Below are 23,195 nucleotides of genomic sequence, written 5' to 3'. Positions count from 1 at the left end.
CAAATTACTTTTCCTGTATGGTATGAGGTATAGGGGTCAGGGCTCATTTATTCCTATATTGATATCCAGTGGTTCCAGCACTATTTGTTGTGTATCTGTTGATTTGGCATCGCTAAAGATACTTGCAATAGCTTAAAGGACAGGCTTTTCTTCTTGTCTTTTTTGTTGTTCAGGTATGGAGAAAGGAGAGTTACTCCTTCTGGTCCCCTTATCCCTTTGGTTATATTTGGTTATATTCTGGATGCGTCTGAATCCTGACTACAAGAATTTCTCAGTTTTGTCAATTAATTATAGTGACCGGATTATCTGTTCCGTCTGGATATAGGATGACCGGTGTGCCTGTGAAGGATCGGGTGAAAGTATCTCAGAATTGGAGGCTGGGGCGCTGCAGAGAGGGTATTCTGCTGAAGTGGAAATGCAGGCAAGTAACCTTTTGACTCTTAAAGCTACCTGGGAAGGAAAAGCTTAATAGAAAGTGAAAAATCTGGTCCTAGCTAGAATGTAACTGGGGCTATCTTTGGTGAGGTGTCACTGGTGATCTTTTAAATACCACACAGGGGCATCAGGGCCAATGTTTTTCACATTAAATAAATAAATAAAAGAAATGTACTTTGTTTTAACAAATTCCATTATTTTTATGATTATAGGAAAATAAATGTTTATTGTAGGCATTTGAAAAAAATAGAAAATTCTACAGAAGAAAATAAAACTTACCTATAATTTTACCACTCAGAGGTAACCTCTGTTAACTTACCTTTTCAAAGGAAATAAATGAAATACATGTTTCAACTTAGTTTATAATTATTTTTCTTTATTATTTTATTTTATATTTTTGAGATGGGGTCTTGCTCTGTCCCCTGGGCTAGAGTGCAGTGGTGTCATCATAGCTTATTGCAACTTCCAACTTCTGGGCTCCAGTGATCCTTCCTCAGCTGGGACTGTGGGTGCGTGCCACTAACACCTGGCTAATTTTTCTATTTTTTATAGGGATGGGGTCTTGCTCTTGCTCACACTAATATCGAGCTCTTGGTTTCAAGCAGTCCTCCCACCTCAGCCTCCCAAAATGCTAAGTGTACAGGTGTCCCTGCACCCAGCCTACAATTATTTTTCTTTAACCCTCTCCCCTACTTTATTAAAAGGCAAAGTAGGATCTAAAGGTTTGGATATATATGTTGTAGGAGATAGAGTTTAGAAAAAGTGCCAGGAAATATAGAGGATATCTATGGCACTGTTAATGTCACAAATGTTTTGTTTCAATGATGTTAAGTTATAGTTATTATTTGACTTCCTACCAGAAAGTGCTCCTTATTGATTGGCAGTGGATAGGGAACATCATGGTTCTGCATTCCAGGGTGACCTGTATCTGTGCTGGGAGAGGCAGTCTTTTTTATCTGATAAACTTTCTCTCTTGCTTGGTGCCTGTAGCTCAGTGAGTAGGGTGTCAGCTACATACACCAAGGCTGGTGGGTTTGAGCCCAGCCCGCTACCAAACAACAGTGACAACTGTAACCAAAAAATAGCTGGACGTTGTGTCGTGCGCCTGTAGTCTCAGCTATTTGGGAGGCTGAGGCAAGAAAATCCCTTAAGCCCAAGGATTTGAGGTTGCTATGAGCTGTGATGTCATGGCACTCTACCAAGGGCGACACAGTGAAACTCAAGTCTCAAAAAAAAAAAAACAACAACAACCATAACTTTCTTTCTTGCTAGTGTCCAGTTTCTACTGGTCTCACTGACATCATTTGCTGTGAATTATGTGACAGTGATAGTGATGGTGGTTATGGTAAAGAAAGTACGGAGAGAAAGACTGACTTTTATTCCGAAGGACTTTACCCTCTGCTTCTCACTCTTGCCTTTTAATACCAGAGTAGAGTTTCTCTGTCAATGTTTTGTCCCTGGCATTGTCTTTTCAGGCTAGTTTCAAGCAGTTTGGCAAATAAACACCCAGGACCATTATGAGGCTGCTCTGGGATTCTCTACTGTTCACCTGGCATGAACCTGGTTTCTTGTATTAGGCAAATTACTGTTTACCAAATGGCTTTAAACACAAGAATTATAATGCCCTTAGTTTGCTGCCTGCTTGAGTGTGCAAGGAGACGTTGGAGAGGAATGTGCATAATGACTGAGAATGCAGGGATCTGTACACACTCTACACATGTTCCGTATAATGTATGCATACACTTGTAAAAGCCTCATGAGCAGAAACTCAGTTACTACAAAGTCTAAGCTGCATTTAATGGCCCGTCAAGTCAATTTGCAGAACTTTTCCACATTCCCATGACACTTGTATTAAGGAGACTGGGGAGGAAACACAGCCTGGTTTGCTCAGTCTTGGCAGTAAGAGATAGTGTCTCTGTATGTGGGGATGAATCAGCTTTCCCTGTGCTTTTCTTGAGACCTGGTAGCTCCAGGACCCTTATGTAGAGTAGGACAGGTAGACTACCCATTTCTACCATGAAAAAGGGGATTAGTCCTCACCAGAGAGCCCAGTGTCTGGCAGAGTCTTCTTTCTTCTTAAGCCTCACTCTCTGCCATGGGACTGGCCTGTGGCTTCTAACCTTTCTCCCTCCTGCCAGATTATAGAGGAATCTTTAACTATTTGTGGATTTCTCTTATCAGTTGCCTGTGAGAGCTGATTTTCTTCACTGAACTGTAGCAGACTGCTCTGGAGCTGTGTTTTTCCATTGTCACACTTACCCTCTAATACAGAAATGTAGATATCCCTGTGAGGATCTAGGTATCTAATCAGTACATTAGCATCCTTTCCTAAATGGCTTTATTCCTTTCATTTATAAATGGCCCCTTTGCTCTAATAGGACAAGGGAATGGGGCTTCTCAGGGCTCACTCTTCTCTTTTCCATCACACCCCAAACTGATCTTTTGGGAAAGAGATATGATGGGAGTCTTGGAACCTTGAAACTTACCAGTTATACTCTAAATCAATGAAGATGCAGAATGAAAGAAAGTTACTTTACCTGTCTAGAAGATTTCTTTTTTGTCCTCTCTACCCTTCAACCGTTGTATTTTATAAGCTCTGTCTACCCACAATAAGTCCAGATAGCCAGGAATTAAAATATTAAGCATTCTCTAATTAAAAGTAATATTTGGTTGATTTTTTAATTCTGACTGTATTTTAGAAAGTCCGAAGAAGATTAGATCACCTTAAAGCTCAATCACTCTAGTTTTCTGGGGGGGAGCTGAGAGGTACGTAATTTTGAAGGAGGGGATTAAAGTATAGACTGTTAGCTTTGCAGGTTATCTTTGCTAAGTTGGGGCTTGATCAGCCTTTTTAAGGTGGAAGTTGGGTTTTTATGCTGCATCTTAATGATTCTTAAATTTTCTTTTCTATTTCTGCAGTCAGATGCCATGGATGGTGCTGGAGGATGATTCTCTGTACATATCCCAGGCTAATTTCATCCTGGCCTACCAGTTTCACCCAGATGGTGCCAGCTTGAACCGTCGGCCTCTAGGAGTCTTCGCTGGGCATGACGAGGATGTCTGCCACTTTGTGCTGGCCAACTCACATATTATCAGTGCAGGAGGGTAAATTCTTCAGGTTTCTCCTTCAACTTCTTCTTTCCTGTTCTTCAGGGACCTCTGCCTGCCTTTGACTTTTCTGTCTCAACTCCAAAGGGATGAGGAGGGAGCCCAGAAGAAGGGATAGTGTTTTTTTTCCATTTAAAGCAGAGAGATTTTGGGTGGCGCCTGTGGCTCAGTGAGTAGGGCACCGGCCCCATATACTGAGGGTGGCAGGTTCAAACCCAGCCCCGGCTGAACTGCAACCAAAAAGTAACCGGGCGTTATGGAGGGCGCCTGTAGTCCAGTTGCTCTTGCTCGGGAGGCTGAGGCAGGAGAATCACGAAAGCCCAAGAGCTGGAGGTTGCTGTGAGCTGTGTGACGTCATGGCACTCTACCGAGGGCGGTAAAGTAAGACTCTGTCTCTACAAAAAAAAAAAGCAGAGAGATTTTACCAAAAGCAATTAATAGGGTTAGTTGAAGAAGGAAAACAGGAGGAGCTTTTAATGAAAAGTGCAGCTGGCTTGGTGCCTATACCTCAAGTGGCTTGGGCGCCAGCCATATATATCAGAGCTGTCAGGTTCTAATCCAGCTCAGGCCCGCCAAACAACAATGGCAACTACAAGCAAAAAAAAAAGCTAGGCATTGTGGCGGGCACCTGTGGTTCCAGCTACTTGGGAAGCTGAGGCAAGAGAATCGCTTAAGCTCAAGAGTTAGAGGTTGCTCTGAGCTGTGATGCCACGGCACTCTACCCAGGACAACAGCTTGAGACTCTGTCTTAAAAAACAAACAAAAAAAGAAAAGTGAAGCTGGTTTTGATACTCTCTGGGGGGGGCGGCGCCTGTGGCTCAGTGAATAGGGCGCTGGCCCCATATGCCGAGGGTGGCGGGTTCAAACCCAGCCCTGGCCAAACTGCAACAACAACAAAAAAATAGCCAGGCATTGTGGCGGGCGCCTGTAGTCCCAGCTGCTCAGGAGGCTGAAGCAAGAGAATCGCGTAAGCCCAAGAGTTAGAGGTTGCTGTGAGCTGTGTGACATCACAGTACTCTACCCGAGGGCGGTACAGTGAGACTCTGTCTCTACAAAAAAAAAAAAAAAAAGATACTCTCTAGGGGGAAATTTATTTTGTCTCTCAGCTCTGTTCAGCCCCAAGTATGCTAAAAAAGTGAAGGTATCTAGAAGCTCAGCACCTTATTAGGGGTGAATGACCGAATACTTAGCAAATTTGGATATCATTGGAGACTTGGGTTGTTTCTGTAGACTTGCTCTTATCCTATAGAGTGAATAATTGGCTCTTGGGGGTGGGCTCCTTATTTCTCTTCTAGAGATGGGAAGATTGGCATTCATAAGATTCACAGCACCTTCACTGTCAAGTACTCAGCTCACGAACAGGAGGTGAACTGTGTGGATTGTAAAGAGGGCATCATTGTGAGTGGCTCCAGGGACAAGACAGCCAAGGTGAGGTGGTCTCCCCCTTATATACTATTATTACCTCCTGTCTATAGGTTGTGGAGAGGGTGGATAACACCTTAAGTCCCAGGATTGGCTGAGCACATTGGCTGGAGAAAGGTGTGAAAATGACAAGAAAGGACTCACTTATGTGATTCTGGCATGCAGCTTGCCATGCCACTCTGTGTCACTGCCAGCTGGACTGGAAAAGGAGTGGACAGTGGCTAGGAAGCTTGCCATTCACTTGAAATGTGCTGTGAAATAAAAAACAGAGGGCCCGGCCAGCTTTTCATCCGTGATATAAGTTTCCTCAAGTTTGTGGGTTGAGTTCTAACCCTAATATTTTATTTTAAAATCTCCCTCCTTTTGCATACTCTCTGTTTGGGGAGGTTAATTTTTCACCACCTTGTTTGTAAGCAATCAGGCTGATAATTGAAATGTGTTTTTATTGCTTCTCTGGAGAGTGATATGGTCAGTAAGTAGTAGAGATGATGAGGAGGGTGTTGTTTGTTGCATCATTGCCGAATTGCCTAGTCCACAGACATATGCCAAGGCATAAAAGAATGAGGCTGATAAATAGTTTGACCCTTGATTCATGGACTCACCTCTCATCCATGTCTGGGTCAAATGGCTTCTACCTATGAGACAGAGAAGAAATTCATTTTCCATGCCAGTGTCCAGCAGCCCTAGCCAGCGCCTAGACAGGCTTGGTGGTCTTTTGGGGCTGTTGTGGGAACTTTGCTGACAATTCAGTTGATAGTACAGGAGGCCCAGTAATGGTGTCTTGTTTGTGTATTTCCCAGCATCTGCAGGCTCTGTAGTTCTAACAGGAGCAAAATGCTTGTTGGTGTCAGCAAATGGGCTTCTTAGATACATAGGGAAAGGACTCAGGAGAAGAAATGATTAATACAATCTTTACTTAGTAACTTTTCTGATTCCATATGTGGAATCATAAGAAGAGAAATCTTCTTGTGATTTCTCCTTCATGTAGAAATGTTGCTAACTTATGTAAAAAGAAAGGCTGAGTATATTTCCTTCTACTTATGGAAGTTTCTCCTCCCTTTGGTGTTTTCTGCCTTATACTTTACATGTTGTCAGGAGAGAACGCACACTAGGACAGGCAGCCTGAGAAAAATCCAGCAAATCTTTTGAACCAACATGGAAACTGAATTTCCTATAACTTGTTTCCTATTCCCTTATCCCATATATACTTCAGGTTTCTGCTTAGTCACTGTCTTTGTACCATTCTTTGTAAAGATTTTGGCCTTAACTTGCTATACTGCTCAAAAGTCAATTTGCATAGAAATCTTTTGTGGCATGTGTGGCCTAGATATTCCCATCTCATTCTGACATCTTCCTTTCATGGCTTAATGCTTCCCCAATTTCCTCCGTCTTAATGACATGTCTTTTTCTATCCTATTCTCTGATACCCAAAGCCAATAAAACTAAGCTTTGCAACTACAGGTAGCAATCTGAGGGTATGGACTGCTTATAGTTGAGAAATAATAGTAATTTTATTTGAGGTATTGTGTTAGTTTTATGCTTTATGTACTGATTCAGCTCTATTTAGTGACTTAGATTTTCTAAAGATTTAAAATAGATACTTCCTTATTCTAACATTGTTGCCACGGTTCACTATTTTCTTTTGGAGGATTTCTTTTAGGTCTATGACAGAATTCTCTTCTCTGGTTCTTTAACTCCTGAAAGCTAGCCTGCTATTGCTGGACTTCACAGTGGTCTCTCTGCCACTTATCTTTTCTGGCTTTCTAGATGCTGCCTAGGTTTCCTGCCTTTCTGTTGTTGTCTTTGCATCAAGCCACCTTCATTATCCAAGCCCATTTCCACATCACTGTACTCACAGTTTGTCTTTTGTAACTGAGACATCATTTCTTTTCAATGGCATCTGCAATTCTACAGCTGCTTCCACAGGCTTCAGAACATCTGAACCTACATAAGAACCTACAGTGAGGCTGGTGCCTGTACCTCAGAGGCTAGGGTGCCAGCCACATACACCAGAGCTGGTGGGTTCGAATCCAGCCCGGGCCTGCCAAACAGCAATGACAACTACAACCAAAAAATAGCTGGGCATTGTGGCGGGTGCCTGTAGTCCCAAGCTACTTGGGAGGCTGAGGCAAGAGAATTGCGAAAGCCCAAGAGTTTGAGGTTACTGTGAGCTGTAACACCACGACACTCTGCTGAGGGCGACGTAGTGAGACTCTTGTTACAAACAAACAAACAAACAAACAAAAAAGAACTTACAGTGATATTTGCCAATAACTAACTATAGCCTGTTTTTTTGGGAGTTCCCCAAATATGTACTGTATTTTAGGACAGAGGTTTGTTTTATTGATGAAAGGAAACAAAATATTCTCTTTGCAAGGCTTATGAGCTAGAGAATGCCCAGAGAGCCCTCTTCCTTCCCATACTTGCAACCCTAGTTTCAGGTTTACTATTACTTAGCTTATACTGCTTCTCTGGGTTTTAGTGGGGCCAGCCCCATCTCCTGAGATGTGAACAGATGGTAGCTTATATTCTTTTTTTTTTAAGAGACAGAGTCTCACTTTGTCATCCTCAGTAGAGTGCTGTGGTGTTACAGCTCACAGCAACCTCCAGCTCTTGGGCTTAGGTGATTCTCTTGCCTCAGCCTCCCAAATAGCTGGGACTATAGGCATCTGCCACAACGCCCAGCTATATTTTTGTTATTGTTGTTGCAGTTTGGCGGAGGCCAGGTTTGAACCCGCCACCCTCGGTATAAGGGGCCAGCGCCCTACTCACTGAGCCACAGGCACCGTCCCTGGTAGCTTATATTCTTGGTGGACCTGGGTTTGTGCTGACCATTTTTTCATTTCTTCCCTTATTTTTCTATTTTTCCTTACAAGTGCCTACTGTATGTGAAGTTTGGTGTATGAGGTACCTGGGCTTTTCTTTTTTTTTTTTTATTGTTGGGGATTCATTGAGGGTACAATAAGCCAGTTACACTGATTGCAATTGTTAGGTAAAGTCCCTCTTGCAATCGGTACCTGGGCTTTTCAAAGGTGAGAAAGATACAGCCTCTATCCTTAAAGGGAGATGAGACATGTGTACACTTGGCTATGAGGCTGACTGAAAATGGCTAGGATGTGAAGTATAAGGCTCTAGGGAAAAGGCTAGAAAGTTCAGAGGGTAGAGAGATCACATCTGTCTTAGAAAGGAATACTTTATGAAGGAGGAAGACACATTTAAGCTGCTTATTTTTTCTTCTTTCAGTCATTTTTCAAAACACAGTTTTGCTTGTTTGTTTTGTCACTATATGGAATATATCTGGCCACTGTGCAAAGCACTTTATATTTCTTCATTTTGTCCTTTAAGGTAAATTTTCCCCACATAATTATACTTACAATATATTTTGGATATTTAGTATAGCCTACTATATCTATTTTATAAGATTTTCCATTATTATTACAAATTAGTCATGTCATCTTTAATGGTTTCATAGTGGACTTACCATAGTTTACTTACCATTTTTCCTATTGGTGCATATTTGTATCCAGTTTTTTCCTGTAGTAATAAGAGCCACTGTTGTTGATTACCTAATATCTGCTAAATACTGGGATGCTGTGCTTTATGCTTGCTTTTACTTTTCTACACTAAAACATGAAAGATAGGCATTATTTACCGTTTTACACATGGAAAGACTGAGGCTAAGAAGTTATAAAACATCCCTAAGATGAAAAATAATAAGTAAGAGAATTGTCAACATGCTTCTGAGCCACTCCTGGAGGCCAGGAACCTTGTTCTAAGGTTGGAGAATCTGGGAATCCACCAACCCTTTCTATGGAGGACGCTTGTGAATTCAGGTCTAGGCTGTTCCCACAGATTTTGTATTCAGAGTCCTTAGTTTGTCTCTACCTCCCAAGCAAGAACCTGCCTCCCAGGGAGTCTGTAACAGGGAAAAGGCAAAGTTCTCTTATGGGGCAGTGTAAAAGAGGATGTTAGAAGTGCATCTGGGGCGGCGCCTGTGGCTCAGTGAGTAGGGCGCCGGCCCCATATGCTGAGGGTGGCGGGTTCAAACCCAGCCCCAGCCAAACTGCAACAAAAAAATAGCTGGGCGTTGTGGCGGGCGCCTGTAGTCCCAGCTGGTCGGGAGGCTGAGGCAAGAGAATCGCCTAAGCCCAAGAGTTAGAGGTTGCTGTGAGCCGTGTGACGCCAGGGCACTCTACCCAGGGCCGTACAGTGAGACTCTGTCTCTACAAAAAAAAAAAAAAAAAAAAAAAAAAGAAGTGCATCTGGTGGCTTGGTGCCTGTGGCTCAAGCAGCTAAGGCGCCAGCCACATACACCTGAGCTGGCGGGTTTGAATCCAGCCCGGGCCTGCCAAACAACAATGATGGCTGTAACCAAAAAAAAGCTGGGCGTTGTGGCAGGCATCTGTAATCCTAGCTACTTGGGAGGCGGAGGCAGGAGAATCACTTGAGCCCAGGAGTTAGAGGTTGCTGTGAGCTGTGGTGCCACAGCACTCTACACAGGGTGACAGCTTGAGGCTCTGTCTCCAAAAAAAAAAAAAGTGCATCTGGTTACTACCAAAGGAGGCTAACTATGAATTCCAAAATCATGGCACTTCAGAAAAAGTTGTGTTATTTATCTTTTTTTTTTTTTTTTTATATCCATCCTCATTCAGGATCTTTTTTTTTTTTTTTAGGAGACAGAGTCTCACTTCGTCGCCTTTGGTAGAGTGCTGTGGCATCACACAGCTCACAGCAAACTCCAACTCCTGGGCTTAGGTGATTCTCTTGCCTCAGCCTCCCGAGAAGCTGAGAGTACAGGCACCCACCACAACCCCCGGCTATTTTTTTGTTGCAGTTTGGCTGGGGCCGGGCTTGAACCCTCTACCCTTGGTATATGGGGCCGGCGCCCTACTCACTGAGCCACAAGTGCCATCGCATTCAGAATCTTCTTATTAAGTTTATTTAATTTTTCCTGTGTTGGAAAATCATCCTATCCCCCACCCCTATTATATACAGACAAACTAAGAAACATTTTCTCCTTTTATAGGGAAGAGATAATCATGTGACCCTAAGAAGACAGGACCACCTCTACTCCATCACCTACCCCTTAAACTCAAGGAATGTTTCCTTTAAAGTTCTTCCATCTAAGGTCCTGCCTGAGTTTTGCCTGTTCCCCTTATAGCACTACAAGGACCTTGAGAGGTCATTGGTCCATCTAGTTGCCTCTCAATCCCTCCATGGCTGCTGTCTGGGGACAGCCCTGTACATTTGAGGTTTTCTTTCTGTTTGGTTAGAGGCTTATGTCCCTGTGTGTCATCTGGGGTAGAGTGAGGTGAGAGGGGAGCCCTGGGCTTAATGGGAGATGTCTAAATGTACTGACTGCTGAGAGGGCTCTGTGAGTGTTGATTAGAGTTAAGCCCAGAGTAGCTGCTAATGTACATTCCTGACTGATAGAGACCAGATAATGTGCTCTAAGCAATATTTTTAACCTGTAGGAGATATGGTAGCTTAAAAGAGTTAAGCTTTTCTGCTACTTTTGGTGACACTAGGTGCTAAATTCCCTGCTGACATGAATAGCATTGGATCCTGGGTATTATCAACAAACAAACAACAACACACCACCTTCCTTTTTTGAAGTCTTTCTTCTTCCATTCTTTCCTTTGCTTGCATCTTTCTTTTTGCTCCTCTCTCTAATTCTTTCACTGTCCACCTATACTGCACCTTGATTCCTTTCTCTCCCTACTTTCCCAAAGTAAAATCTTGGTGAGAGATAGGAGAAAGGAAATCCACAAACATGGGAAAGTTGCTGAGAGTGGCAAGCCCTATCTGCCCACTTCTTAGTTAAGTCTCAGCTGAGGAATGTGGAACTTCTGATTCTCTGGTATAAAACTGACCTAGTAAAAGGGCTCTTGGGTGGAAATAAAAGAGGGTAGTCAGAATGGGGAGCTAGGGTCTATCTAGCTGGTAGGTGAGCCAGAAGTTGGAGAGGCCCATCTGCTGATACTCTGAACTTGGTGTATACAGGGCAGAAAAGATTCTCCATTTCCTTGCCTTCCTCCCTCCCCCACAAAGTTACCCCTCCTGGTGCACCACTCCTCCCCATTTATCCCAGGCAATGCCAATGAGATCATCTCTCCTGTTCCAGGTGTGGCCTTTGGCCTCAGGCCAGCTGGGGCAGTGCTTACACACCATCCAGACTGAAGATCGAGTCTGGTCCATTGCTATCAGCCCATTACTCAGGTAAGGGAGACAATTTTGGATATAGTTTTGTCCTATATAATAATGCTTTAATTTAACTAGGTTAGGTGAGCTAGAAAATTTTCTACTTATATATTTTCTTTCCTTTTTTTTTTTTTTTTTTTCTTTTTGAGACAGCATTTTGCTCTGTCACACTGGGTAGAGTACCGTGGCATCATCATAGCTCACTGTAACCTTAAACCCCTGGGCTCAAACAATTTTCCTGCCTCAGACTCCTGAGTAGCTGGAACTACAGGTGCATACCACCATGCCCAGCTATTTTTTCTATTTTGGGTAGAGACAGTGTCTCACTTTTGCTCAGGCTTGTCTCGAACTCCTGACCTCAAGCAATTCTCCTACGTTGGCCTCCCAGAGTGGCCTCCCAGAATGCTAGGATTACAGGCATGAGCCACCACACCAGGTCTTTTCTTATGTTCTTATATATTCTAGGTTTGTTTGAGCTGCTTTCATGGAGATTTAAAAACTCTCCAGAGATTTGAGGTCTTTAGGTAACTTTGTACATGCATGAGGTTGAGTTAACTTCCTAGGGCTAATGTTAAGGAAAGTATACTATATTAGAATGTAGTAAGAGTTCAGCTGTTAACAGAGGTGTCCTTTCTGGACCAGATGCCCTCTGGGGTTGTTTCCAAAGCAGCATCCCTGGGAGATGGCAACACCAGCCAGCCTGCTCTCTTAACTCATATCTCTGCTTTGTTCCTTTTAGAAAATGTCCTCTGTAGTATCCCTTAAAGAGTTGAGTCATCAGAAGAGGCTTGGGAACTTTATCCATCTGGGCCCTTAAATGAAGAGTTATAAATGTGGAGTAGAGACATAGATGATTGTAGCAGAAGTGTGAAGTTTTTACCCTTTACCCTACCCTTTGGCCTCACTGGTATTTTTCAAGCTTTGTCTATGAACGTATGAACTTTGAATCCCAACTTCTGCTTTCCAGGTTCTCTAGAACCAAGGCAGAGTCTCTTTCCCACCCCTCAACAGGGTACATAGACTCTCTCTCCTATACTTTCTCTGCCAAAGTATTTGCCTAGATTCTTATCCCACTTTCTTCACCCCTCACTCCCCACCCAAATAGAAATGGGAAAGCTGTGGGGCTGCTGATGTCCAATACTGGGTTTAAGTCAGTCACTTACTTTATGAGTAAGTTGGTCCCCCCTCTTTGCTCAGCCTTTCTCCTCACTCCATGGAGCCTGTACCCTTCCTCCTGCTCCCTTCTACACCTCCTTTTCAGATTTCTTTTCTTCCTAAGAATTAGAGCCGATTAGCCACGTCATTAATTCTTCAATTTGACGGCTGATATAGCAAGACCTGAAACACATTGCTGACCCCAGAGAATGGAGACCCCATTCCTTAGCGTATTGAAGATGGGAGAAGTTAATTAAAATTCCACAGAGCTGAGGTGTCAGCTAACCTATAAACCTGTCACTGTTGAGAACAAATCATTCTAGCAATCCTAGGAAACAGGGAAGGAAAGACCAGCAGGGAGTGGAAAGGCTAAGTGTGTGGGAGCAGAGAGTGGAAAATGGAGCCATCGAGTTTTGTCCCCTCCTCAGTTTCTTCCTAATGCTACCCTCTTTAAAACCAATTAGCGAGGCTTAGGGCTCTGTGGGCTGGATATGTGTAATGTTTGAAGGAAGGCAGGACAGCCTGTGGGGGGTGACAGGTGTGTTGGTGACTTCGTCTTAGTAGTTGTTTGTGCATATCTGCTGGCTGAAGACTGGAGTGGGGTTGGTGCAGGAGGGAAGCTCTTCAGGGTTGGAGATTGTCCATGTGCTCTCTGCATGTAGATTGAGGCAAAGGACACAGGTAGGCTCACCCTTATACCCTCACCCCCACATTTCTCTACTCCAGCCACTGTCTCTGGAATGTTTAAACCACCTTTTAGAATAGAGTACAGCCACTCTTAAAGATTGTGTCAATAAAAGGGGTTGAGGGCAGAGTCTGCCTTCATCATTTAAGAAGCATTTGAGATCACAATAAACTCAGTTTGGGCTTTTGGGCCACAGTTTGGAGACTGGCTTTACAGAAGGACTTAACTTCCTATAATTATTACTGCTACTGTTTGACTGCCACTACTACTAGCAGCTAACGTTTATTAGTCATTTGCTTTGTGCTAGACCCATTGCTAAGTCCTTGACATGTCTTATCTTCGGTGAAGACTTGGATCTTGTGTTTTCTTCACATTCTTCTTCAGAGTCTTCTTGTCTTCTTGGTATATTTTCTTGGCCTGGGAGATTCTTTCACTCATAGTTGGCAGGCTGTTCAGCTTCTGACCTCCAGTTATTTGAGATGGCCTTTTCTCCAATCCAAGACATCAATAGATTCTTTTTAAGAATAGTTTCTTTCTTTATTTCTTTTTTTTAGACAGAGCCTCAAGCTGTCATCCTGGGTAAAGTGCTGTGGCATCACAGCTCACAGCAACCTCCAACTCCTGGGCTCAAGAGATTCTCCTGCCTCCGCCTCCCAAGTAGCTGGGACTAAAAGTGCCAGCCACAACGCCCAGCTGTTTTTTGGTTGCAGCTGCCATTGTTGTTCGGTGGGCCCAGGCTGGATTCGAACCCGCCAGCTCAGGTGTCTGGCACCTTAGCCGCTTGAGCCACAGGCGCCGAGCCTTAAGAATAGTTTTTATTTGAGATTTTATCTTTACACTGGATGACCAGGGTATATGCTGGTATTAGCTCTGCCCTTTTTCTCTTGTTCAAACAATATATAGGGCATGATGGGAGTAGGATATTTTTATCTATTATTAGATCCTTTTCTTTTCATTTTGACCATGAATTTAAACCTTTTAATAAACTCATCCATTTTCTCAATCTTGGGAGACACCGTCTCTTAGCCCTAGGGTTTGTTACTTAGAGCAGTCTGGGAGATGAGTTTGGCTATGCCACCAGCTAGCACGGCAGCCTCAAAAAAGTCATTCCTTCTCCTAGCCTCAGTTTCCTCATCTATTAAACGTGAATACTCTTTTCTTTACAGACCTTACTAGATTATTGTGAAGATGGCCTGCAATAATTTATGTGAAAATACTCTAAAAAATACTCTAAAGGCTAAAAGGGGTTGTGTGGCTTACGCCTATAATCCTAACACTCCTGATCAGCCTGAGTAAAAGTAAGACTCTGTCTCTACTGCAAATAGAAAAAGCTGGGTGTTGTGGCAGGTGCCTATAGTTCCGGCTACTCGGGAGGTTGAGGTGGGAAGATCACTTGGACCCAAGGGTTTGAAGTTGCTGTGAACTAGGTTGATGCCTGGCACAGTAGTCTGAGGCAAACAAGACTCTGTCTCACAAACAAATAAATAAATAAATAAATAAATAAATGGGCCATGGTTTATGCCAGATTTCACTCTTGAAATGCCAGAATGAAACTCTTTTCTTTTCTGGTATAATATTTGCTTATTGGCTTCAACTACTCTGAAGTATCTACAATTTGCCTGAGCTCCTTTTGGCCCTCAGAGAGTTACATTGTTCTTTTATAGTGGGAATCTCTCTTCCTTTTCCCCCTATAGTGGCCTTGCTCTCAATGGCTACCTCTGTACCCTGCTCTGCCATTATTCCTCTTTTAGTGTATCATTGATGTGATGTGACCTTGGACCCCTCATGAAGAACATGAAGAGATGAGGGCAGCAGCTGTCCTCTAGGGCAAATATTCATTGTTTATCTGACAATTTGTCAGCCTCTTGTTGCTCCCATATGTAGGTGGAAGGAACCTGGATAGTTAGGAGACCAAGCACAGCTCTTTACTCAGTTAATCTCTTTCTTCTATTTAAAATAATTTTTCAGACCTGTTCATTTTATTTGTCTTTGATGCCAAGGCTTTTCTACCTTATTCACTGTGTATATGTATATACCCAGGCACTTGTAGTATGAAACCTGAATCTTCAAACCCGAGGCTTAATTTGAGGTTATCATGACTGGGAGAAAATAGGTATTCTGTCCTGTGTCCAATGTTGCCTTTCCCACCTTCTATGACCTTGAGTTTTTGATTTCTAAACAGTTGTGGAGGACGACATTTAATACTAGTTATGTGTGGCCAGGTGTGGTGGCTCACGCCTATAATCCTAGCACCCTGGGAGGCTGAGGCAGGTGGATTGCTTGAGCCCAGGGGTTCGAGACTAGCCTGAGCAAGAGTAAAACCCCATCTCTACTAAAAATAGAAAAGCTAGATGAGTGGGGTGGCAGGTGCTTATAGTCTCAGCTACTCAGGAGGCTGAGGCAAGAGGATTGCTTGTGGCCAAGAGTTTGAGGTTGCTATGAGCTATGACACCCTGGCATTGTACCCAGGGTGACAGAGTGAGACTTTGTCTCAAAATAAATAAATACATACAGACATACTAGTTATGTGATTAGAATCATGTTTATATACTCAAAAAAACATAGAAGGAAAATCAATAGACTCCAAAGGAAGGTGGCAGGCAAGGACCTATTCCTCTGCCTCCCGCATAACCTCCCACCCATGTTCTCATCCAGATATCAATAATTCCGTTCTTAGGCAGTGCCTGTGGCTTAAAGGAGTAGGGCCCCATATGCCGGAGGTGGTGGGTTCAAACCCAGCCTTGGCCAAAAACTGCAAAAAAAAAAAAAAAAAAAAAAAATCCCGTTCTTAAGATTCATGATTTACAGGGTCGACACCTGTAGTTCAGCAGTTAGGGCACCAGCCACATACACCAGAGGTGGTGGGTTCGAATCCAGCCCAGGCCTGCCAAACAACAATGACAACTACAACCCAAAAATAAAAAAAATAGCTGGGCGTTGTGGCGGGCCCTTGTGGTGAAATGAATCTGTATACCTACCTACCCTGTTTGGCTATGAGGGGAAGGGAAAGGAGTCCATAGTTTCTCCTTCTTCTTCAGATGCCATATTTATTGCCAAACAATTTGCATATTCTGGTGCAAATATCTTTGTTATAAAGTGATTTTTGGCCTTCTGGATATATACCTAGTAGAGGAATTGAAGGATCGAATGGCAGGTCTATTTTTAGATCACTAAAAATTTCTCGCATCTCCAAGAAAAAGAAGTTGCTCAGCAGAACTCTTTCCCCATCTCTGAATATCACTTGCTGTCATGTGAGTGTGGTCAGGAAGGCTCCCAGGACAATTGGGTTTTAATCTCTTCTCTCCTGCTTCTGTCATTAGGGAAATATGTGAGTGGTATAGGTGTAGAAATTTGACTTAGCTGTGTTATTAAATATACAATATAATTTTGTGTAACTTTGCTTACTGTGGTGGCCTGTTTGTTTTGGGGGAGATTAGTCCAAGTCTGCATGAAATGTACCGATTCAAATATGTAAAGTGAGTTCAGGCCTCTGGGGGATTTTGATGGAGAAGCTGCCCCTTCTTGCTTCATTTCTCCCAGAGGTGAGGGAGAGTCTGGAAGGAAAGCGATCATTGTGCATTGTTTGGTAAGGGAATGGGTTTTGGGGGAAAGCAGGGTGTTTGTTCCAGTGGCTACAGGGTTTACTGTGTGTTATGTGTGTGATAGATGCAACTAGCTGGTTGAAATACATCTTTCTTTAGTAAAAGGTAATTGCATCTGGAGTTTTCTCTGACAGAGAAGTTTGAAAGATTGAAAAAATAAGTAGCCAACTTTCAGTTTGGATTCCTTTGATTCCCAATTGTGCAGCAGTCCTTTAGCCCAGGGCTTCATAACTCACTCAATGCTTTTTTTTTTTTTTAATTAAATCATAGCTTACACAAAATGCAATCTTGGTGTACAATGTGCTGGTTTTATATACCACGTGAAATATTTTCATCAAACTGGTTAATATAGCCTTCACCGCATTTTCTTAGTTATTATATTAATACATTTATATTCTACACTTAGTAAATTTAACATGTACCCTTGTAAAATGCACCATAGTTGGGAGGTGCCTGTGGCCCAGTGGGTAGGGCGCCGGACCCATATACTGAGGGTGGTGGGTTCAAACCCGGCCCCCGCCAAACTGCAACAAAAAATAGCCGGGTGTTGTGGTGGGTGCCTGTAGTCCCAGCTACTCAGAAGGCTGAGGCAAGAGAATTGCCTAAGCCCAGGAGTTGGAGGTTGCTGTGACTTGTGTGACGCCATGGCACTCTACCGAGGGCGGTAAAGTGAAACAAACAAAAAAAAGAAAATGCACCATAGGTGTGGTCCCACCACTTACCCTCCTTCCATCCATTCTCCCCCCTCCCCTCCCACCCTCTCCTCTTTCCCCTTCTTCTTGGGCTATAGTTAGGTTATAGCTTTCATGTGAAAGCTATAAATTGATTTCATAGTAGGGCTGAGTACATTAGATACTTTTTCTTCCATTCTTGAGATACTTTGCTAAGAAGAATATGTTCCTGCTCCATCCATGTAAACATGAAAACATGTCTCTATCTTTTTTAAGGCTGTATAATATTCCATGGTGTACATATACCACAATTTATTGATCCATTTATGGGTCGATGGGCACTTGGGCTTCTTCCGTGACTTAGCAATTATGAATTGGGCTGCAATAAACATTCTGGTGCAAATATCTTTGTTATAAAGTGACTTTCGGCCTTCTGGATATATACCTAGTAGAGGAATTGGAGGATTGAATGGCAGGTCTATTTTTAGATCCCTAAGTGATCTCCAAACATCTTTCCAAAAGGAAGGTATTAGTATGCATTCCCACCAGCAGTGCAGAAGTGTTCCCTTTTCTCCACATCCATGCCACCATCTCTGGTTTTGGGATTTTGTGATATGGGCTAATCTTACTGGGGTTAGATGATATCTCAAAGTGGTTTTGCTTTGCATTTCTCTGATGATTAAAGATGATGAGCATTTTTTCATGTGTCTCTAGACTGTGTGCCTGTCTTCTTCAGAGAAGTTTCTCTTCAAGTCCCTTGTCCACCCTGAGACCACTTGTTCTTTCCTTGATAATACGTTTGAGTTCTCTGTGGATTCTGGTTATTAAACCTTCATTGGAGACATAACCTGCAAATATCTTCTCCCATTCTGAGGGCTATCTGCTTGCTTTATTTACTGTGTTTTGGCTGTGTGGAAGCTCTTTAGTTTGATCAGATCCCAGTGATATATTTTTGGTGTTCCTTCAATTGCATGGGAGGTCTTCCTCATAAAATATTCATTTAGGCTGATTTCCTCAAGTGTATTGCCGCACTTTCTTCTAGTTTTTTATAGTTTCATGTATTAAGTTTAAATTTTTAATCCAGTGAGAGTCTATCTTAGTCAATGGTGAAAAGTGTGGGTCCAGTTTCAGTCTTCTATAGGTCACCAGCCAGTTTACCCAACACCATTTGTTAAATAGGGAATCTTTTCCCCACTGAATGTTTTTAATTGGCTTATCGAAGATAAAATAATGGTAAGTAGCTGGGTTCATCTCTTGGTTCTCTATTCTGTTCCATACATCTACCTCTCTGTTTTTGTACCAGTACCATGCAGTTTTGATCACTATTGATTTGTAGTATAATCTGAGGTCTGGTAGTGTGATTCCTCCTGCTTTGTTTTTATTTCTGAGTAATGTCTTGGCTATTTGAGATTTTTTCTGATTCCATATAAAATGAAGTATTATTTTTTAGAGATCTTTAAAGTATGATAGTGGAGCTTTGATAGGGATTGCATTAAATTTGTAAATTGCTTTGGGTAAAATGGACATTTTTAACAATGTTGATTCTTCCCAGCCATGAGCATGGTATGTTTTTCCATTTGTTAACATCTTCAGCTATTTCTTTTCTCAGAGTTTCATAATTCTCTTTATAGAGATCTTTCACGTCCTTTGTTAGGTAAATTCCCAGATATTTCATCTTCTTTGGCACAACTGTAAAGGAATAGAGTCCTTGACTGTTTTTCCGGCTTGACTATTATTGGTATATATAAAAGCTACTGATTTATTGAGTATTGATTTTGTATCCTGAGATGCTACTGTACTCCTTGATCACTTCTAAGAAATTTGTGGTTGAGTCCCTGGGGTTTTCCAGGCATAAAATCATATCATCTGCGAAGAGTGAAAGTTTGATCTCTTCTGACCCTATTTGTATACCCTTGATTACCTTCTCTTGCCGGATTGTGATGGCTAAGACTTCCATTACAATGTTAAAAAGCAGTGGAGACAATGGGCAACCTTGCCTGGTTCCTGATCTGAGTGGAAATGATTTCAATTTAACTCCATTCAATACGATATTGGCTGTGGGTTTGGTGTAGATGGCCTCTATCAGGTTAAGAAATGTCTCTTCTATACCAATTTTCTTAAGTGTTTTGATCATGAAAGGATGCTGGATATTATCAAAAGCTTTTTCTGCATCAATTGAGAGAATCATATGGTCTTTGTTTTTTATTTTGTTTATGTGATGAATTATATTTATGGATTTATGTATGTTGAATCAGCCTTGAGACCCTGGGATAAAATTCACTTGGTCATGGTGTATAATTTGTTTGATGTGTTCCTGGATTCTGTTAGGATCTTGTTGAATATTTTTGCATCAATATTAATTAGTGATATTGGCCTATAATTTTCTTTTCTTGTTGGGTCTTTTCCTGGTTTGGGGATTAAGGTGATGTTTGCTTCATAGAATGTGTTGGGTAGTATTCCTTCTTTTTCTACATTTTGGAAAAGGTTAAGTAATACAGGTACTAGTTCCTCTTTAAAGATTTGGTAGAATTCTGATGTGAAGCCATCTGTCCCAGGCTTTTCTTTTTAGGGAAATTTTGTATAGTTGATGCTATTTCAGAATTGATATAGTCCTATTCAACATTCCCACTTCATTTTGGCTAAGTCTAGGAAGGTGGCGTGCTTCCAAGTATTGGTCTATTTCCTTCAAATTTTCATATTTCTGAGAATAGAGTTTTTTGTAATATTCATTAAGGATTTTTTGAATTTCTGAGGAGTCTGTTGTTATTTCATCTTTGCCATTTCTGATTGATATTAGAGATTTTACTTTTTTGTTTTCCTGGTTAGCTTAGCTAAAAGTGTATCTATTTTATTGACCTTTTCAAAAAACCAACTTTTTGATTTATTGATCTGTTGTATAATCCTTTTGTTTCAATTTCATTTAATTCTGCTCTAATTTTGGTTGCTTCTTTTCTTCTGCTGGGTTTGGGATCAGAATGTTCTTCCTTTTCCAGGTGCTTGAGATGTCCCATTAAGCTGTTAACTTCCTCTCCTTCTGTTCTTTTGAGGAAGGCTTGCAGTGCTATAAATTTCCCTCTTAGGACTGCCTTGGTGGTATCCCAAAGGTTCTGATAATTCATGTCTTCATTATCATTTTGTACCAAAAATTTGATAATTTCCTTCTTAATCTCGTCTATGACTCAGCTATTGTTCAGCATAAGGTTATTTAGTTTCCATGTTTTTGTATGAATATGCAGATTCCTGTTGTTACTGAGTTCAATTTTTATTCCATGATGGTCTGAGAAGATGCATGGAATAATTTCTAGTCTTTTAAATTTGCTGAAGTTAGACTTGTGACCTAAGATGTGATCAGGTTTGGAGGATGTTCCGTGGGCTGATGAGAAAAATGTGTATTCAATTTTCTTAGGATGAAATGTTCTGTTAAATCCAATTGTTGAATGGTTAAGTTAAAGTCTAAAATTTCTTGCTGAGTTTCTTTTTTTTTTTTTTTCTTTTATTGTTGGGGATTCATTGAGGGTACAATAAGCCAGGTTACACTGATTGCATTTGTTAGGTAAAGTCCCTCTTGCAATCATGTCTTGCCCCCAGAAGGTGTGGCACACACCAAGGCCCCACCCCCTCCCTCCTTCCCGCATTTGCTTTTCCTTCCCCACCCATGACCTTAATTGTCATTAATTGACCTCATATCAAAATTGAGTACATAGGATTCATGCTTCTCCATTCTTGTGATGCTTTACTAAGAATAATGTCTTCCACTTCCATCCAGGTTAATATGAAGGATGTAAAGTCTCCATTTTTTTTTAATTTTGCTGAGTTTCTTTCTTTTTTTTTTTTAAATATGGAACGCTTCACGAATTTGCGTGTCATCCTTACGCAGGGGCCATGCTAATCTTCTCTGTATCATTCCAATTTTAGTATATGTGCTGCTGAAGCGAGCACAATTTTGCCGAGTTTCTTATTGGAGGATCTATCCAACACTGCCAAAGGAGTCTTAAAATCTCCAACTATTGGGCGGCGCCTTTGGCTCAGTGAGTAGGATGCTGGCCCCATATACCGAGGGTGGTGGGTTCAAACCCAGCCCCAGCCAAATTGCAACAAAAAAATAGCCGGGCATTGTGGCAGGCGCCTGTAGTCCCAGCTACTTGGAAGGCTGAGGCAAGAGAATCGCCTAAACCCAGGAGTTGGAGGTTGCTGTGAGCTGTGATGCCATAGCACTCTACTGAGGGTGATAAAGTGAAACTCTGTCTCTATAAAAAAAAAAAAAATCTCCAACTATTATGGTGCTGGAGGAAATAAAGTTGCTCATGTCTATTAGAGTTTCTCTTATAAATTGAGGTGCATTCTGGTTGGGTGCACAAATGTTATCATTGCCATCTCATCATGTCAGGTGTTACCCTTAAAAAATATGAAGTGACCATCCTATCTTTCCTTTTTGTTGGTTTAAAGCCTATTGTATCTGTGAATAAAATTGCAACACCTGCTTTTTTCTGATTTTCATTTGCCTGAAATATAGACGACCATCCCTTCACACTGTGACTATATTTATCTTTTAAGGTAAGATGAGATTCTTGTATGCAGCAGATATCTGGCCTAAGTTTTTGAATCCAGTCAGCCAACCTGTGCCTCTTTAGAGGACAATTTAAACCATTCACATTAATTGAGAATATTGATCAGCTGGTAGAATTTTGGGTATATTGAGTTTTTTGAAAGTCCAGTGGACATTTTTAATCCTTTTGCCACTGTGGAAGTTGGAATGTGATCAAAAATTTCTGACTGAGTTTACTTTGGTGGTAGAGATTTGCGCTGGTCATTTTGGAGGATAGGTCTGAGAATATCCTAGAGAGCTAGTTTAGTTATGGCAAATTTCTTCAACATGTGAATGTCATTAAAGTATTTAATTTCTCCATCATAAAGGAAACTCAGTTTAGCTGGATACAGGATCCTGGGTTGAAAATTATTTGTTTTAGGAGATTAAAAGTCGATGACTTCCCTCTTCTAGCTTGAAAGTTTTCAGCAGAGAGATCTGCAGTCACTCTAATATTCTTCCCCTTGTAGGTTATGGTTTTCTTACATCTGGCTGCTTGCAGAATTTTCTCCTTCATATTAACTTTGGCAAAGTTAATTATAATGTGTCTGGAAGATGCCTTATTTGGGTTGAGTCATGCTGGGGTTCTGAAACTGCTATCTGAATTTCAGACTCTCTTGGCATGTCTGGGAAGTTCTCCTTGATTATCTCATGGAGTAGAGCATCTGGGCCTTTTGAAGCCACCTCATTGCCTTCAGGAATTCCTATAAGGTGAATATTAGTTTCCTTTTCTTTTCTTTCTTTCTTTCTTTTTTTTTTTTGCAGTTTTTGGCTGGGGCTGTGTTTGAACCCACCACCTCCAGCGTATGGGGCCGGCACCCCTCTGTTGAGCCACAGGCACTGCTGAATATTAGTTTTCTTTGAATTATCCCAGAGCTCTCTGAGAAAACGATCCGTTTTGCTCTCCACTTCTCTTCCTCTTTGAGCATTTGGGAGTGTTCAAAAGCTTTGTCTTTAATGTCAGAAATCATTTCTTCTGCCTGCTCTATTCTGTTACTGAGGGATTCTACTGTATTTCTCAGATCTTTGAGGGCTTCAAGTTCTTGTCTCAATGTGTCAAAATATTTGGTAATTTTGTCTTTGAATTCATTGAATTCTTGAGACAACTTTTGAAATGCTCCTTGAATTTCCAATTCCAACTTTATTTCCATTCTATTAATCTTATTTGCAATCCAAATTCTGAATTAGATTTCTGATATCTCGGCCATTTGTTTATGGATAGGGTCTTCTGGTGTGTCCACCATGTTGTTCCTTGGGGGAGTTGATCTACTCTGATTATTCATGTTGCCAGAGTTTTTCCACTGATTCTGCCCCATGATTATTTTATACCA

At 41.7% G+C, this 23,195-nt stretch overlaps 1 protein-coding gene and 1 non-coding gene across 4 annotated transcripts in view; one reads left to right on the top strand and one right to left on the bottom strand.

Annotated features, from left to right (window-relative positions):
- The window catches only part of FBXW4 (F-box and WD repeat domain containing 4), a 106,693-nt gene that overhangs the window by 23,167 nt on the left and 60,331 nt on the right, over positions 1–23,195 (top strand). For 2 of the 3 annotated variants that reach the window (XM_053583048.1, XM_053583046.1), the window contains exons 2-5: positions 326–421; positions 3,355–3,540; positions 4,839–4,971; positions 11,090–11,184. In XM_053583048.1, the coding sequence (XP_053439023.1) occupies positions 326–421; positions 3,355–3,540; positions 4,839–4,971; positions 11,090–11,184 (510 nt within the window). Of the gene's footprint in view, positions 1–325; positions 426–3,354; positions 3,541–4,838; positions 4,972–11,089; positions 11,185–23,195 lie in introns of all 3 variants that reach the window. The other variant, XM_053583047.1, reaches the window with a different exon arrangement.
- Positions 21,112–21,218, bottom strand: LOC128582693 (U6 spliceosomal RNA). Its single transcript, XR_008379140.1, has one exon. It is a non-coding gene; the product is annotated as a U6 spliceosomal RNA (small nuclear RNA).

This window comes from Nycticebus coucang, chromosome 3, assembly GCF_027406575.1.
Source record: "Nycticebus coucang isolate mNycCou1 chromosome 3, mNycCou1.pri, whole genome shotgun sequence".
Classification (NCBI taxonomy): Eukaryota; Metazoa; Chordata; class Mammalia; order Primates; family Lorisidae; genus Nycticebus; species Nycticebus coucang.
This window is presented reverse-complemented; position numbering and strand designations above follow the sequence as displayed.